Consider the following 17,795-nt stretch of genomic DNA (forward strand, 5'->3'; position numbering starts at 1 on the left):
ATACACAAACCTGTTGGAAGATCAACCAGCTGAAGTTCATTTCTCACTAATCCCATATTGTTTGGTGTTGAAGTAGCAAAGGAAAGAAAACCAGTCAAACTTGTCCATTCAATACCCCTAAAATGAGAAATTAAATAAAGTTTAGTCAAATACCTTTTTTTGGTTGAGCAACTTACTTGAAAAATAAGTTTTTCCTAAGACCTAAATTCTATCATACAAGTAATTAAGAATATTAATATGACCCTTAATTTGAGCCTAAATTATCATACATTTCCAATATATATGTGAAATTATTTCTAATTAAAACTTTTATCTCCAAATGTTATGGTGGGCGAGACAGTTTAGTTACCAGGATTCATAGCAGCATTAAAATGACTATCAAAATCTGGCAGAGGAGAGAGACACACATCACAGTAGTGTCCAAGAATTCCACTGCTTAAGACAGAGTGGTACTGAAATATTCTGAGCCAGATTGCTTAAAGTTGGGTACACTGAGGAATTTATCAAATTTCCTATTTGGTTAGGAGGCAGAAATTCTTGAAGTAAACAATTCGAACCCAGCTATTAAATATGGAAGTGGCTGACAGTTCCAAATGGTGTATCAGAGAAAAGCACAATGAAAAATCTCAAAGAAATGATAAGACAGCAAGCAACCTATCAGCCAGATGCCTCAGAGTCTCCTTTTTGAGGACTGATAGCAAATGAGTCCAGTTTCTCCCACTGACACTAACTACAGAGTGTTACCGCCATGGCTTGTGGAGAATGGAGGCAGGGGGTGGGGCAGGGAAGGAGACACAGGATAAGTGGACCATCAGCATCATGAGAAGGAGAAACACTGTACTATTGCCCTGCCTTGCTTACAAGGTAATAGAGGCTGGTTGGGAGGGAAGTCCAAACCTTTGCTCTACGTGCAATTGCTCACCGGAATTATAGGACGACCATTTTTAACAACGTATCGTCTATAGCTGCTTTCATGACGTAATCGCAGAGTTGAGTAGTTGTGACAGAAATTTTATGGCCTGCAAAACCTAAAATATTTACTATCTGGTCCTTTATAGAAAATGTTTGTTAACCCCTGATCTAGTTTATCCACATCTACTTCAATTTGAAAGCTATTGCTAGATTTAGCATTAAATACTGCCTCATTTGCCCAAGATGATATGCTCCTGCATCATATCCAAACTCAGGTGACCTTCAAGGCCTGCCGGTCACCTGCCTCATCCTACCTAACCAAACTTACTTTTCAGTCCTCTGAAACTTGTCTGCTATTTTAACTGCAGTAACTTTCCTCACTTACCCTTGTGTATCCATCTAGTTGTCTTTTCTCAGAGAGGCAAAGATAATCCCAAAGGAACTAAAAATAATATGTTAGAGCAGGGAATTGCTGTAGTTATCAAGGATTATAACTCTTTAAGTGTAAAAGTTGTGTTGAAACACTCAGATTAGGCTGCTGAAAACTGAGTACTCTTAAGAATTTCCATGCCTGGAATGACCTCTTTCCTTCCCTCTTCAAATACTATACTATTTGAATTTAAATCCCAGCTCCAGCACTTCGAGCTCTGTGTTCTCTATCGGTGTCCTTATCTATTATTACTGCAGGAATAACAACACTGTGTACATAAAGCCTGGCACATAGTAAGCACTGCATGTATTAGCAATTATCATCATCATCATTATTCTAATTTCAAGATCTAACTCAAGCCCTATTTTTGTCATGAGGCCTCCTCATTTACTAAAACTCAAACCACCCCTATAGTGAATACAATATAAATTTGATGAATTACTCACTGAAAAGTCCCTTTGTCTCTTTTTTCTCTTTCCTTCCCCTAACGTAACAATATTCAGTAAGTTTTCTACTTAGAGTGAACAAAAAAAGTGAGAAATCATTTTGAACTTATTGTGCTCTTTATGTAAGTCTGGTAGCGTCAATCAGATCTGTTTACCCATAGAAACCAAAGACATACTTTCCAAGGCTTGCTGCTGGCAATCTGAACACCTACACTCCATACAGTAATGCCATGATCTCTGGACACTAAGAATCCCAATCCGCCCATTCTTATTTTTAAAAATGTATCGGTGAAGTAGCCAGTGTATACCCATAACTGTGCTAGGCACTAGGAGTGCCACTGTGAATGATCTGACTGCTATCCTTCTGTGGCTTATGATCTAGCAGAAAAAAGACATTACAAAAATGTGTTCTGGACTCCCTAGTACAAAAGAACTGGTACAGAGTTCAATAGGAGCTTGTGAGAATCACATAGAATCCGGCCTCAGGGGCCCACTGAGACCCAAAGGGCAAGGAGGGTGTTGCCTGAACAACATGAGGAAATAGTGCGGCTGGCTAAGAACCACTACACTTGACTGCACTCTCTTGGAAGGGAGGCACACCACATCGTGCCTCTCCAGGCATGTGCAAGGCACTCAGTACATTCTGTTGGATTAAATGAATGATGTCCAAGGAAAGCCTAGCACTCCTCCTTAAGATTATTAGTGTCATACATATTCAGCCTGCTTTCCCCGCTGTCTACAAGACAAAGACATCCCAGTGTTGAGGACAGAACAGAACGTGGAGTGGCTGCTTATTTGTAATGCAGCACTATGAGCATGTTGCTTTTGAGCAGATTCCAGCAGCAGCTTTCATATCTGAGTCCAGTCAAGTTGGACTTCAAAGAATATTAGATAAGGATGGGATTATCTTTCATTTGAAAAGAATGAAAACACAGCAAGCACCCATGGCTCTCAGGATTAGAAAGGTATTGTCTGGGTTTAACTACACACTGAGCTCTATAAAAATCTCATAAGCACAGCAGCTCATTTTCTGACTCGATCTAGGATTGTTCTGTTGGATTCTTAACTAGTGAACAACTGTAACCGTAGAATCTGTCAGCAGGTATTTGTGGTTCTGACTCCTACAGGTTCCCAGGTTGGGCCTGCTGACTTCTCCTGGGGCCGCCGCAGAGGCTGCTTCTCCACCCTGGGGGACTGCGGGGAGCACCCACCTCTGGAAGGCCCTTGAAGTTCTACAATTCTACAAAACTAACTTCTGCAAATTTACAGACAAAACAGAGATTATTATTTTACTTTGCACAAATCACTCAACTTACTCAGAGGAATACTGAGTCCAAGGTCTGACACCCATATAAACTGCTGTTATTTAGTAAGTTTTGACACTGAAAAGAGTATTGTGCTATATTATTGTAAACTTAGCCTACTAGACAAAGACACAAACTAATAATCTAAAAAAATCTCATAATCTAAGAAAACCTCCATGTACCATTTATTTATTCCTTGGTATCTTCCATTAGATTATAAGGATCAAAGGTTATGTTTATAGGAATACAGAAGATGCTCAATATGGATTTGTAATGTATAACTGGCTAAAACATCATGATTTTAAAAACAACCCACAGACAAAACTATCTGCAGTTAGGCAGTCCCTGCCTATGTATATGCTTAAGATTCAAGTACGTAAGTGATTTTTAAAAAACATATTTAGCACAAGGTAAAAGCAACTTTTAAAAGTTGACCTTAAATCTGCATATGAATATCTAGAATGTGTCGGGTTTATTGCTAGTAAGTTCAGCAGTTTTTATAACACATCTGTGAAATTTTCATAATGACTTTTAATTGTATTATTATAATCACATTAATTGAAACACAAAGATGGCAGGATTTTAGCATCCTCCTGGGCATCATCTCTGAATATAAAATGTGGATTATCTTCAAAATGGCAATTAAGAGGGAAAATTCATATTAAAAAATGGAGCACATCCATGTGATCACTCACAACATCAGCCTGAGTAGCATAACCATTATTTGGTATCCCAAGTAACACTATAATTTCAAGTATTACTCAATAACAAATATTATCACAGCATGAGTAAGTCATGTATTTAGTGACATCTACCATCTGAATGATCCAGGAAAACAAATCTTACTTAAAATTAATAACTTGCTGATAAACTGGCTATTGAGTCTTTATTAAAGATTTCAGTGATCAGAAAAAAATGAAAATGTATTTGATTTTCCAGAAGCAGGTATAAATTTCTAGCACGATTCCTGGCTTAGTCAACATTTTCATCTTATTGCCAAAATGTGCCTTATGTGCATTTTTTTAGCTGGAGAGGTAGCACATGTACTCTAAGTATAAAGGTCAGTTCTGAAGCCTGAAAGGCCCAGATTAAATTTCACAGATTATAATACTGAGTTTCTTCTATCAATTGGGAATAAAAATAGTGCCTACCACATAAAGTTGTGGTGGGGACTCAAAGAAATGGTCACGCAAAGTATTAATACTTAACACGTCCCCGGAACAAGTACTGATTAAATGGAGAGTTTGATTGGTGGGTGTTAGCCACAAAAGGAAACACTATACATCAAGCCAAGGGTGAAAGGAAACGTCAAGAGAAGAAATGTAGACCGGAAAGAAGGAGAGAGCAGGTAGCAGCAGTGGCAGAAGGATCTCCTGGAAGAAGAGAAAGATGAACAACAGCCTGACATGGTCCAAACACAGACCTGTGTCATTGCACCCAACGGTCTAGTGACTCTGAAAACATTAGGACACCATGTAAAGGTATTTAGGGAGCTCCTGGAGGGCCCAGCATGAGGTGGAGACCAATAGTCAGCTACCTGGGCTGTACCACAATGTACTCGAAAGAATAAGGCAATGTAAACTTTTCTGGTACTTCCATCACAATCAGAAGTTGTGATACTTAAAGGGTTAACCTTTCCCCATTGAGAAAATACAACTACTCAGAATAACGTGTTCACGAAGGATTAACTACGAATTTTAACATATGCATGAGACCTATAATTATATAATGTACAGAGGACAGAAAATGGCCTTTCTTATATGTTTGTTAAAAGATCATCAAAAAATACTGGAAATGTAATAAATTTATATTATACACACATAACTTCACAATCCATCATTGCTAGGGCAAAGAAAGGAGAGCAGACATGTCATCAACAAAATAATGCTATGGAGCAGGTATGCATGCACTTCAAAACAAAGCAACCTTCTTCCCTCAGATACCTCTGAATGCACAGCACTCATAAAACACATCACATCTCAAAATGAAAGAAGAAATGCTATACAGTTTGGTCCTTTTCTAAAAAAAACAAATGAGATTAGTTAACAATTAACATGACTTCAAATTTTTCAGGAATAGTCCTACTGATGGATCTTTATAGAAATGAAAAACAAACTATATAAATCTGAACAAGGGAACACAGTGATAGTCAGTGAGAAAATATCCTAGACCTTAGGAGAAATCAGATGCAGCAATAAAAGTTAGAAAAAATTTTCCACTGAGTAATATCCTTTTACAAAGCAAACAATTAGTGCTCAGCCTTGATTAACGTAACCATTACTTAAACATGAATATTTATTATTTAAAACTTTCAGGCAAATAATCACCACTGCAAAGTATTCAATGTACTAAAGTCTCCCAGAACTTTTTTCCAGTATGCTTTCTGTTTGTGATCTCAAAGTCATAACGCATACTCACTTGACTTCACAGGAGTGGACGCTTAACTCCTTATGCAGCAGCCCGCTGGTGAGGTGGTACACCAGGACGGAACCAGTACTTGTACCTATTGAAATGATGTAAGAGAAGAGTATTAATCTAGCCATAGTTCCAGATCTGTCCAAAAAGTCTTTTCTCAAGATTTTAATAATTTTATAACATTTATCTTTTATAAAAGGGACCCAAACTATGTGTTAAGAAAGAGTGAATTTCTCGGTCTTCTCGCTTCTCAAAAATGGGCACAATCTCATGTGCTCTGAGATCTTACCTAAATCCAGGGATAGATTTTCACGGGAAGACTTCAAAATCTAACTCAATATACATGATATTTGAAGAAGCACTTTGCTATAAGCTTTTTTACACATGGGAACTCATACTTTTTGAGATTTGGAATGTTTACAATAGCCAGGCCTCAAAAAGGCAACCTAGCAGAACTCATTAACCAGATCTTTTCTATTTTTCTTTACAAAGATTTTTTTTTTGTTTTGTCTTTTATATTACATAAATCATAGAGATGGTCAAGTATGGTGGTTAACTGTGGATCTTGTAGTTAAACTAGCCTGAGTTCAAGCTCTGGCTCTGTCTTACACTCTTTTTTTTTTTTTTTTTTAAAGATTTTATTTATTTATTTGACAGAGAGAGACACAGCGAGAGGGGGAACACAAGCAGGGGGAGTGGGAGAGGGAGAAGCAGGCTTCCCACAGAGCGGGGATCCCGACGCGGGGCTCGATCCCAGGACCCCGGGACCATGACCTGAGCTGAAGGCAGATGCCCAACGACTGAGCCACCCAGGCGCCCCACTGTCTTACACTCTTAAAAAAATAACCTGCCCACGCTAAATCTGTGTTTTTAATTCCTTTAACATGAGAATAATAGAAAATTTACTTGCTGGAGAGTAAATGAGAAGACACATTTTAAACACTTAATACAGTACCTGGCACAAACTAAGCACATGTTTAATACTATTTTTATTATTGTTGTAGTTTGGTTTGTAGTTATTTTATGCCTAAAGCTTTTCACGGCCTCAGGTAGAGTGTGTGTCTATAATTAAATTGAAGAAACATGGCCATACTTGGAAAAGTAATGTTTCAGTCCTTAAAATGTTTTTATAAGTTAAGCAAGAAAGTGAACAGTATAATTGGTTGGACAATCATTTTCTCACTGCACATGACTTTAAAAAAATTAATGGATTCATGCAGAGTAATAGAATGTAGAAATGACAGAATAATAATAGAAATAAAAAGACTAAGCAAGTTCCAATTTTAGCTTACCTGCTGAATAAAGCTTCATTAAATATTTTACAAAGCTATTCTAGAAAAATACATTATACTTGTTTACACTTATCATCTATTCCATGATAATACCTTCTAGTACTGAGACAATATCTAAAGAATTACTAAAACTTTTCAATTAATAAATCATCATCATAATAAAATGATTTTAACATTCTGCAAGCTTTTTGTGTTTTGGTTTTTTTTTTGGTTTTGGTGTTTTGCTTTTTACAGAGAGTGAGCGCCCACACACTTGCGCACTTGCACGACTTGGGGGGTGGAAGGGGGGGCAGAGGGGTTAGGAGAGAGAATTTTTTTTAAATATTTTATTTCCTTATTTGACAGAGAGAGCGAGAGAGCACAAGCAAGGGGAACAGCAAAGGGAGAGGGAGAAGCAGGCTCGATCCCAGGACCCTGGGATCATGACCCGAGCTGAAGGCAGACGCTTAACCAACTGAGCCACCCAAGCACCCCAAGGAGAATCTTAAGCAGGCTTTATGCCCAGAGCAGAGCCCTACACAGGGCTTGATCCCCTGACAGTGAGATCATGACCTAACCCGAAATCAAGAGTCAGATACTGAGTGAGCCACCCAGGCGCTCCTACATTCTGTAAGTTTTAATGATGCTGAACCTATGATCTAATACTCTAGGGGCACCACAACGAGCAGTAACTCCACAGTGGAACTCTGCCTCTTTTCCCTAGTGACTACAAAAGTTTAGGCACTTATTTTATATTTTTTCCTTTTACTTTGTGATAATACTAAATTCGATAAATGACTTGATCATCACACTATACCAGTAAAGTACAGCTTATTCTACAACAGAAATCTCAGACCCTGACTTAGCTCCAATTATCTAGCTGTGGCAAGAAGTAATTTTCTCCAAGAAATTGACAAAATCCTAATTGACAATTTAGGTATACTGACACTATATATACATGTACATATAATGTACATTGACAAATTCCAATTAAAATCTCTATAAGAGGTTTAATGTAAGTCAATAGTTTCTAAAACAAAAACTATCTGCATTTATATAAATCTGGACACATGTACACACAGATTACCAAACATTAAAATGCAAACCACTTTCAGAAGACAGTAATGGAAAAACTGGGAAAATAAGAATACTGCCAAATACAATTACTCCAAGTGAGCCTTTAGTACTCATGAGTAGGCTGTTAGCTAATTGAGACCTACTAGCAACAAAATAAATGTGGGTCAGGTTTTCATTTTAGAAAAAAAAAAAATCACAAATCATGTTATAGACCTGGAGTGAAAGCCCGAAGCCAACAAATAGCATCTTAAGAAAAAATGTTGACAATTTCAAATGAATATACTACTTTTTAAAATTTTCAAGAAATTCATTTTAACCTTATATATGTAATAGCAAATTAAAATGTTTTTTTTTTCCTATGGAGATTAGATTACTCACATTACTATGAATTTAATGTGACAGCAAGTTGAAACCCAGACCAATTTTCTATCTACAATATAAAACTATGCAATTTCAACCCAAAAGGCAAATCTTAGTTTAAAGAGACCATAGCCACTTTAAACAATGTTTAATATACAATTCTTGGCAAATGAACATTGCTATTATTAAACTACTAACTATGTATATCATTAGTTACCAAAAACCCAATACAGAATGACATGCACAGAATAAGCCCTGGGTGGTCCAAAAAAAGACAAGGAATCTGGATTTAGCATCACACAGGGATTTTTCTCCTAACATTTCAGAAAGGGGTACCCATTGTGGTCAGGGTCTCTATCACCCAGTGTCAGGTGGATGAGTTAACACTGTGATTAAAAATAAATTAATAAAAAGATGGGTGGATTAAAGGGACAAAAAAACAAAAAGAAGAAAAATATTTTAAGATGAGTATATATGATTTCACTGGGCCTCTTCTTCCTTATCCTCAAAGAAAAGATTTTCTTTTTTTTTTTTAAGATTTTATTTATTTATTTGACAGAGAGAGACACAGCGAGAGAAGGAACACAAGCAGGGGGAGTGGGAGAGGGAGAAGCAGGGAGCCCGATGCAGGGCTCGATCGCAGGACCCTGGGATCATGACCTGAGCCGAAGGCAGACACTTAACGACTGAGCCACCCAGGCGCCACCGAAAAGATTTTCTAATAACTACCAAACTCAAATGTCCTATAAAATGTAAAACAGGCATGAAGGATTAAGAAAAGAACAGGTCCAATACTCACCAACCGCAAGCAACGGCTGATACACCTTAATGTTTTTGGTGGTCAACGGCGGGCACATACGAATGGCAAACTGCGGGGAGGGCAGCCCTGAAAGCAGTCCTGTCAGCAGGAAGCGGAGGTGCACTTCCTGAAGGATGGGGCCTTTAGGATGCTCCTCCCCAGCAATGGCACTTTGTCCTGATTGGGAGCAAAAGTACAAATATATTCATTACAATGTATGCTGAAATTTAAAGAAACTTTTCAGCAGAAATACTCTTCAAGTCTAGAAGAAATACTCTTCACACCTACAAGGTACCAGGTGGCACTCCAGGGGCTGCAGCTGAACAATGGCTCTGTACTTGGCTCTGGGATGGAAATCGCACTGTCTGCCATCTCAAAGGACAGATTACTCTGGAGGACTGCTGTCCAGAATTCAGGGACTTTTGTCATCTAAGAAGCACTGTTTCAGCCAAAGTTCCTGCTATTAGGCACCAAACAAGGCAAGTCAGGGGACCTGGGTTAGAGAGCAGCTTCTATGGAGCAGGATGCTGCAGGACATTCCCATCTCACTGCCTGCCTTTCTAAAGGGTTGCTTTTCCATCTGATGCACTTCCTCAAGTACATATGAAACTGGTGATCACCAACTGTAGGTTCAAAGAACTCATTTAGATTTCTAATCAAATCTTCTCAATGTGTCAATGTAATTACAAAATCTAAGCTTTATAATTAAATACTTCATATATAAGTATATGAAATAAATATATATAAATTACCATATAATAAATTATATATAAATAAGAATATACAAATACATAATACAAAGAATATATAAGCTGTCACTGTTGATAGTTAATCTTAAATGGGCATTATTTTCAGATACAGCATTTGTACTTAGGTTATTAAGTTTCAAACTAAAAGGATTTAGTAAAACCATTCTACGTGAATATGAAGAGTACAACAAAATCCAGACCATTCACTAAAGAGTATACAAATTTTCTACCTATAAACCACTCTAGAATACTGAGATACAGTTTTCAAAAACACGTAATAAAGGAAACATGAGTGTGTGTTTATGTACACACAACACGTACACACTCATGAAAGGGAAAAATGTAAATAATTACCTAAGTGGGTGATGGGACTCTGGATCCTGTAACCTTCTGAGGCTATAAAATTGTTTTAATAACAATGTTATTTTAAAATTCATAAGCTGTACAGAAAAAATGGCCATCAATTTAATCCAAATAAGATGACCCCATGATATCGTATGATTGATTTCAACCTTTAGTAACAAAAGATGGAGTCTACAGGAACATGGAGTTCAACAGAGAGGTACCATGTTTACAAACCCTCCACAGCTTGGAGCTGACTACTGGGAATGGCCATTATTTTTCTTCAAACTTCTTCCATAAGAGGCAAATCACAAGGTAGGGCAGATTAGGCCTTAAAAAGCAGCAGGCTTCATCCAATGAATATAAATCAAGCCTCTATATTTAATTGACTTGCTTTCAATTATCACTAAGGACACAGTGAATATCAAATTAAAAGTTTAATTAAAAGTTTTAATTAAAATGTTTTCAAGTAACAAACCTTTATTTAATGCTTTTAAATCAACTACATTGTCAGGAACTGTATACAATCTGTATTCTTTTGTCTTTTAAAAAAAATGTAATTTATGTCACTTAGACACCTAAACAGCACGAAATTTGAACCTCCTATGGGCTCCATATTACTGATTAGTTCTGTGCATGAGTGTTTATAATTCTTTTCACTTTAACATTTTATATTAAAGGGAGCCAAGGTCAATTAACTCAGAAAACTGTGTTACTGATAAAACGAATTTTCCAAAATAAGTATGTGTCTAAACTTCCTCATATGGATTTATGTCTGGAAGGTGAAGAGAAAGAACTTTAAATATACAAGTTAGTGTCACTGAACAGAAGGATTTTACAAATGACAAGAACCACGAGAAAACCAAGGCCCTGGAGAGGTCAAGTCTTGCCTAAGATCATGGTAGGGCAGCCAGGACTAGAGGTCATGGCCAAGGAGGCTCAAGATTGGGGTGACTGGGCTCACATTTTGGCTCTTCCTTTTACTGGCTGTGTAGTATTGAGCAAGTCTTTTTAGAATCTCTCTGGATCTCAATTCCCACTTTTGTAAAATAGAAATAATAATATTACCTACTTTGCAGGGTTATTAAGGTAATACACAGTGCATTTAGCACAGTACTTAACACAATATTAAGCACCAATGTCATTTCTGATTAAGATTAGTAATACTCTTCCTAGTATTATCATCTATCTAGCATCTAAACAAAAAAACCTACTAAATACTGATCTTCAATTACGTTATGAAAGAACAAATAATGACAAAGAAAATCCTTTATAAGCCACAGCCACAATTTTAAAAGAATTAAGACATCAAAATTATTTGGCATATTTACAACTTCTAGTTGTACAATATTTGAAATCACAAATCCTCATTCTTCCTTTAATAAATACTGACCCTATAATAATTAAACAACTCTGAACCAATATTTTATCTGTAAATAAATTTGTTGAAAGAATCCCCAACATGAAAGTTTAAAAATGTACATCAAGATGCTAAAATAACTTTTTCTAATACTGCTCACTTTATTCCTTCAATAAATGTTTATTGCACATCTTGAACATACAAGGCTCTTTGCCGAGTGCTGGGGATACAAAGTGGAATAAAGCATGTCCCACACTTACAGAGTTTATAATTTACTGGAGGAAACAAACAAAATCACAGTTACAATCAACTGATAACTACTAGGGACTGCAAATGAAGAACATTTAAGCCAGCTAGGGAGACTAAAAAAAGCAACACTTGAGTTGAATTTTAAATTAGGAGTAGCAGAAACGGAGAAAGAGGAAGTGTGTATTCAGTTCCAAGCCAAGGGACCAGGCTGCATGAAAGTCCTGAGGAGCAGGGTATAGCCCACCACAGGATAGATCTAGCATTCAAACGCCTAATGTCATCTCCTTCATTTAAATCAAGAGTCTCTCATGAATGAATGTTTTCTAATTCCAATAACTGTAATGCCAATATATGCATTTATGTTAAATATTTCATACCCTCTGATTTACTGAGGAAAAAAATGATCCATTTTAGTCTTCTCCAGTATTAACTTTGACTTTATAACAACTGCAAATCAGTGACTCTATTAATTTTGCCCTTCAAGAAGAATACCTAACATAAATGTTAGAGGAAAAAAATAGCTTACCAATCATGTTATCTAAGGAGAGGTCTGGGAGTTTATTCTGTAGCACTCCTACAGGAATTCCACAGAAAGATACGGGTGAATATAAAGGCGATACACCAGAACTACTGCAAAGACATAATAGTTACATGTTTTTACACACTTAAAACCTACGTCACATTTTAGTAACCCAAATTACTAATTTCAGATCATGGCATTCTACCCATTTTTATAGTATTTATTAATCTTAACCACAGTGAAATATTTCTAGCAGGTTTAGATAATTCCCTAATAATCTAAAGTTTAAAGTCCCTGTTATTTTCATATGATTCTGGTAATTTTTTTTGAAAATTTTTTATTTATTTATTTGAGAGAGAGAGAGAGAGCACAAGCAGGGGAGAGGAGCAGAGGGAGAGGGAGAAGAAGGTTCCCTGCTGAGCAGGGTGCCTGACATGGGGCTTGATCCCAGGACCCTGAGATCATGGCCTGAGCTGAAGATAGACGCTTAACTGACTGAGCCACCCAGGCGCCCCTGATTCTAGTAATTTTCTTAAAAGAGGAAACAAAGCAAACCAGAAAAGAATCCTATTGATTCACTTACCTGCTCCGTGAATTTCGATTACAAACGGCAGACTTCAGTTCCCATATCATGACCCTGCCATCACTCACAATGAGGGCAGCTGCATTCTCATTGACAGGACAACACACCATACTGAAGGGACGGACAGTTTTTGTCACCCTGATTGCATCGCACTGGCTTCGTAAATCATAGGTAAGCTCCTGGACAGGATCTGGATCTTAACATAGTATTGTTTTCTTTTAAATATCAGAAAGCAACACAGCAATATCACTACTATTTGCTTTAATTTAAATAAAACCTCAACTAGAAGAAACATCATTCCTTCACTAGCACAAAGTTTGTCAAAACTGCCTTCTCCTTTTACAAGTACTACTAATTTCTTCAGAATATAAATATAATTCATTTAATGGTGGTCTACACCAAGTTTAGTTTCCAAAATAAAAACTACAATCAATATAGTTTGTTTTTTAATATTTTAAAACAAAGAAAATAACTTTGAGAAAGGATCAACAGTGATATGACTAAATAATGTACAGTACACTACAGGTCATCATAATTTATAGTGGCCTATAGTAAGCCTGAAAATAATGGTACTCTACAAAAGATGTGAAAGTCACTTTTGCTTTTAGGTAGTACATCGTTTTACAAAACAGTGCTTTTATTCTCCAGGATAAGACTGAAACTGACAACTGAATACCCTGGAGACTTATTAACCTATGTCATTTTATAATGGCAGTTCCTAAAGCAGAGAAGTCCGGGGTGTAATAATAAAGGTATTTTACAAGGTTCCACTTGTGCTGAAGAAAAAGTCACAAAGATAATATCTACTTGGCTCATGGATATAATTAAGGAATTACAAAATACTACTTTCTTTGCTGCATATAGGAGGAGCACTATTATAACACCATGAAATTAACCATGGGCTTGTGCTTTTTTATGCCCCATTTTACAATCATATTCTACTTTCCTAAGGCCAGGGATTACCATTAACTCCAAGCGCTGGCTCGTATTTGTCACATAAAAACTTATGAAATTCTGAAGAAAAATATATTAACATTATTCTGAGATATAAACTCACCTGGTTCCTCATTTGAAGTGGTAAAAATACTATTATAAGATCTTCGAACACGTAAAGTTATACAACCATTTTCATGTAGGCAAAATAAACCATCACGTTGAAAGCAGGGTATTACCTTTAAACAGATAATGTATTCATTTAAAAAAAACACAATAGATTAAAAAGTATATGCTGGGAAGCTCATAAACGCATATTTAGAGAATATGGGCGGGAAAAAAAAAAAGAAAAACAAAAATACACACATAATCCCGAGCTTTAAAACTAAATGAATTATTCAAAAACTCCATTTATGGGGCACCTGGGAGAGGGGGCTCAGTCAGTTGAGCAGCCAACTCTTGATTTCAGCTCAGGTCATGATCTCAGAGTCCTGGGATCAAGCCCTGCCATCAGACTCTGCACTCAGCAGGGAGTCTGCTTCAGGATTCTCTCTCCTTCTGCACCCCCCCAACCCCCAACCGCGGCTTGCTGGCACTCGTGTGCATGTGCGCACGTATGCTCCCTCTCTAATAAATAAATCTCTAAAAAACAAAGAAAAACCATCCATTTATAATCATAAAAAATTTGTCTTTATCCAGGTAACTTAAATAGTTCAATAAATATCTTCAGATCAGAAGAATTTCTAGGGTAAATCAAATCAATCAAAAGTGCAGAAAAATAGGAACATACAATAACATTGTTAATTTTTAAATAAATAGAAAAGAGAAAATGGAACTAAGGACTTCTGCAAGATTATGTTTTTTCTCTCTATAACATTCATAATCAACTTGGAGGGATGTAATTTTTAAATCATAGATACCTGCAGAAATGGAACTCCTGTTCGTTCTATTGCAATCACACCCACTGTTTGATTCACCTCAAGGTCAAGGATTAAAATCTCTCGAGGATACAGTAACAACATGTGATTTCTTTTGGAAGGCAGATATGCCAACTGAAGGCAATCATTGAGAGTCATAAATTCAGCGCTGAAAAAGGTAAACACACTTTAGGCATCAAGAAATGAGTCAAAGACTTTATTCATATCAAAGAAGCTAATAAAGGACTGAATTTTGTCCTTTTCCACCTAACTTGTCAATAAGAAGGTACAATTGTTTCCTGAAATGACCAACAGGAACTAGCATCTAAAACTAAGATCTCTGTGCCAATTATGACAATAGTATTGCATAGGTTGGATAATGTTTCTAAATTTTTGAAAAATTTAAGTAATAAGTCTATAAGATGGTAAGTGACAAAACTAGTAGTTTTATTTTTATTTTGCAATCAGAAGTACCAAACAGATTGCTGAAATCAAGACTCAGCATCAAAACAAAACAATCTGGGTAATTAGGGCCCTTGGACCTGGAGTCAATGGATTATCATACTGTATGGCCTTGGGCAAGTCACTTCATCCCCTCTGTCTTCATTCACTTTTAAGCTGTCTTAAATCTTTTCTGAAACAAAGCAGGGTATTTTATTCACTTATCACAGCATTTTCTTCTGTGTAAATAAAATGAATAAAACTTTATAAAGATTGTAGATAGTTCAAGAGTCTCAAGACTCATTTTATTCCTAATCAACAGGAATAAACATATAATTATATACTTTTTTTTACATAATGATTACAAAGTTTTAAATTTTAAATAAAGTTAGGCAGCTCTTTTCTGCCCACAGGTCCTATCCCCGTGCTTTAATAAAACCATTTTGTACCAAAAATAAAATAAAATAAAGTTAGATTAGAGGACTACAAAGAGGAACATGGATTGCATTAAAATCTTGGCTCTGCCACTTGCTAGTTGGGTAAGCTTGAGGAACATATTTAAAACAATGTGGAGCTCAATTTCCTCACTTATAAAATAGGCACAGTATTACTGCCCAGAACTGTAGCAGGATCACATGTAATAATGTACATAAAAGCACCTGGGGCAGTTCTATTTGAAGGGATTAATAATTCATTTCCCCAAAACTCAAAATGAACGTTATGACTCATAAGAAGATATAACACATACAAATCATAATATAAAACAATTCAGACTTTAAAAGATTTAGCCATAACACAGAATCAATGAAAAATAATAGAAAATTCTCTTAAAAAACGTAAGGAGCAATCAAATTATTTCAGCACAGGGTGAGGGATAAATTAGTGAACTTAACGAGCCTATGGTTTAATACATAAAAATGATATTTATATATAAATTCAGAATATATTTGTAGAGCAATCTGTATTTTACCATATATTTTTCAGGTAATTACCCATAAAATCTAGGCAGAATAATCTTGGCATATTAAAAATAAGAGTCTTTTTAAAATGAATGCCAAAAAACTGCCAACGCAATAAAAATAAGAACAATCATAGCTCTCTAGGAAAAAAAATTGAAATCTATTTTTCCAATGCACAAAATTAGTTACTTAAAATTTTATTCAGTTGCAATTTCTGAAATAAACAATAACAGGTAGCATTTACCAAATAAACGCTTACCAAATTATCTGCCACTACATTAAGTAGTTAAGCTACTGTATTTTAATCCTCACAACAACCATATAAAATCCTATAAAATGCTGTTTTAGAGATTGGGAGAGTGAAATTTGAGCAAGATTAAAGAATTTTCTGAGTCACGTAGCTATTATTTCCCCTAGAATCCTGGTCCTTAATCAGTATGAGAAACATCTTTACATGCCTAAGAAAAACACCCATATTTTACTAGCTAATGAGACTGCACAGCACTTAAGTCAGGAAAGTGTATTTAAAATGAAAATCCAGCTTTTGTCCCCAATTTTTTAATGTATTCAATTGCCAACGGTGGAATCTTCATCTCATATTTTCATATTTAAAAATCAGAAGCCAAAAACTGTGATCTGTAAAAATCAGTCGGGGAGAGGTTAGCACGATGACTAGAAACAAAGGAGCCACATCAAAGGTGGAATCTCCTCTTTGGGGAAGAGACAGAGAGAACATTCTCCTCCATATAAATTCAAAACTGGAAATGAGAAAGGGTGAGGTAAAGAATAAAATCAATATTAGTAGAACTTCAAAAATGACATTTCATGAATGGATGATAAATAAATAGATGAACGTGGTTAGTTTTATACTTGTAACTTACCTAGGTTTCTCTTGAGTGATTAAGATTTTTACTTTATTAAGAGCCTTCTTGGCCCCTGTGGCTGCAGCCAGCTTGTTATGAGCTGGGCTAGAGTGTGGGCTGGATATGTAAACTTTTTTCCCAGGGCCCGAGGGAGGCTTGGATGGAGAGAAGTCTGAGATGAATACAATACCCTCGCTGGTGAGTACTATATTGAGAAGCAAAACTCTGATTAAAGTTTAATCAAGTTTAGCACAGAGTTTTATTCCAATACAATTTTGAAAGCAAGGTAATGATAATCTTAATAATATAGAATTGGCAGTGTAATGTAGTCATAACATAACCGGAATGTTCTCCAAGTTGAAGTGAAACAGGTGGTCCATTACAATTCATCAGAGGCCTCCAAGCTCAGCATTCTAAATTAATGTTTTATATTAAAAAGCTATCAGAAGGTTACTGGCAGAAAGCAGAAAGAACAAATGTTTGTTCTTCCAAATAAATTCAGTGCACGGACTTTCATTAAAAACCTTTCCTCATTATATCCCGTTAACTTCAAAATCCAAAGACTTTTCGGAATATAAAATTCACAAAAGAAAAAAAATATCCCATATATAAGAGGCTTTGCATATCACACTCAGCTAAGTTTAAATATGTGATGTGACACTCATTTTTTATGATTATCATGAGCTCCTCAGTCTAAATATATTTCCTTTTTTGGAGCATCAGATTAAACCTTAGGAAGTATAAGAGTGTTCTTTTTCTCTTTATATCTCGGGTAAAAACAGAGTGGAGTGCCAACAATGGCTTACTAAGTGAACAGGAAACAGAAGTATTCAAGAATGGAGCACCATATCTAGCAATACAAATT

General features: G+C 36.0%; 1 protein-coding gene across 1 annotated transcript in view; it reads right to left on the minus strand.

Moving 5' to 3' along the window:
- WDR11 (WD repeat domain 11) overlaps positions 1 to 17,795 on the minus strand; it is a 59,868-nt gene that overhangs the window by 33,290 nt on the left and 8,783 nt on the right. Inside the window, exons 5-12 of the mRNA XM_073904106.1 lie at positions 16,949 to 17,135; positions 14,671 to 14,836; positions 13,875 to 13,989; positions 12,818 to 13,013; positions 12,241 to 12,344; positions 9,015 to 9,191; positions 5,511 to 5,595; positions 11 to 117 (exon numbers count right to left, since the gene is read on the minus strand). Of these exons, the coding sequence (XP_073760207.1) occupies positions 11 to 117; positions 5,511 to 5,595; positions 9,015 to 9,191; positions 12,241 to 12,344; positions 12,818 to 13,013; positions 13,875 to 13,989; positions 14,671 to 14,836; positions 16,949 to 17,135 (1,137 nt within the window). The remainder of the gene's footprint in view (positions 1 to 10; positions 118 to 5,510; positions 5,596 to 9,014; positions 9,192 to 12,240; positions 12,345 to 12,817; positions 13,014 to 13,874; positions 13,990 to 14,670; positions 14,837 to 16,948; positions 17,136 to 17,795) is intronic.

This window comes from Callorhinus ursinus, unplaced genomic scaffold (genome assembly GCF_003265705.2).
Source record: "Callorhinus ursinus isolate GAN/ISIS: 27379988/994484 unplaced genomic scaffold, GSC_fseal_2.0 scaffold20, whole genome shotgun sequence".
In the NCBI taxonomy this organism is placed as follows: domain Eukaryota; kingdom Metazoa; phylum Chordata; class Mammalia; order Carnivora; family Otariidae; genus Callorhinus; species Callorhinus ursinus.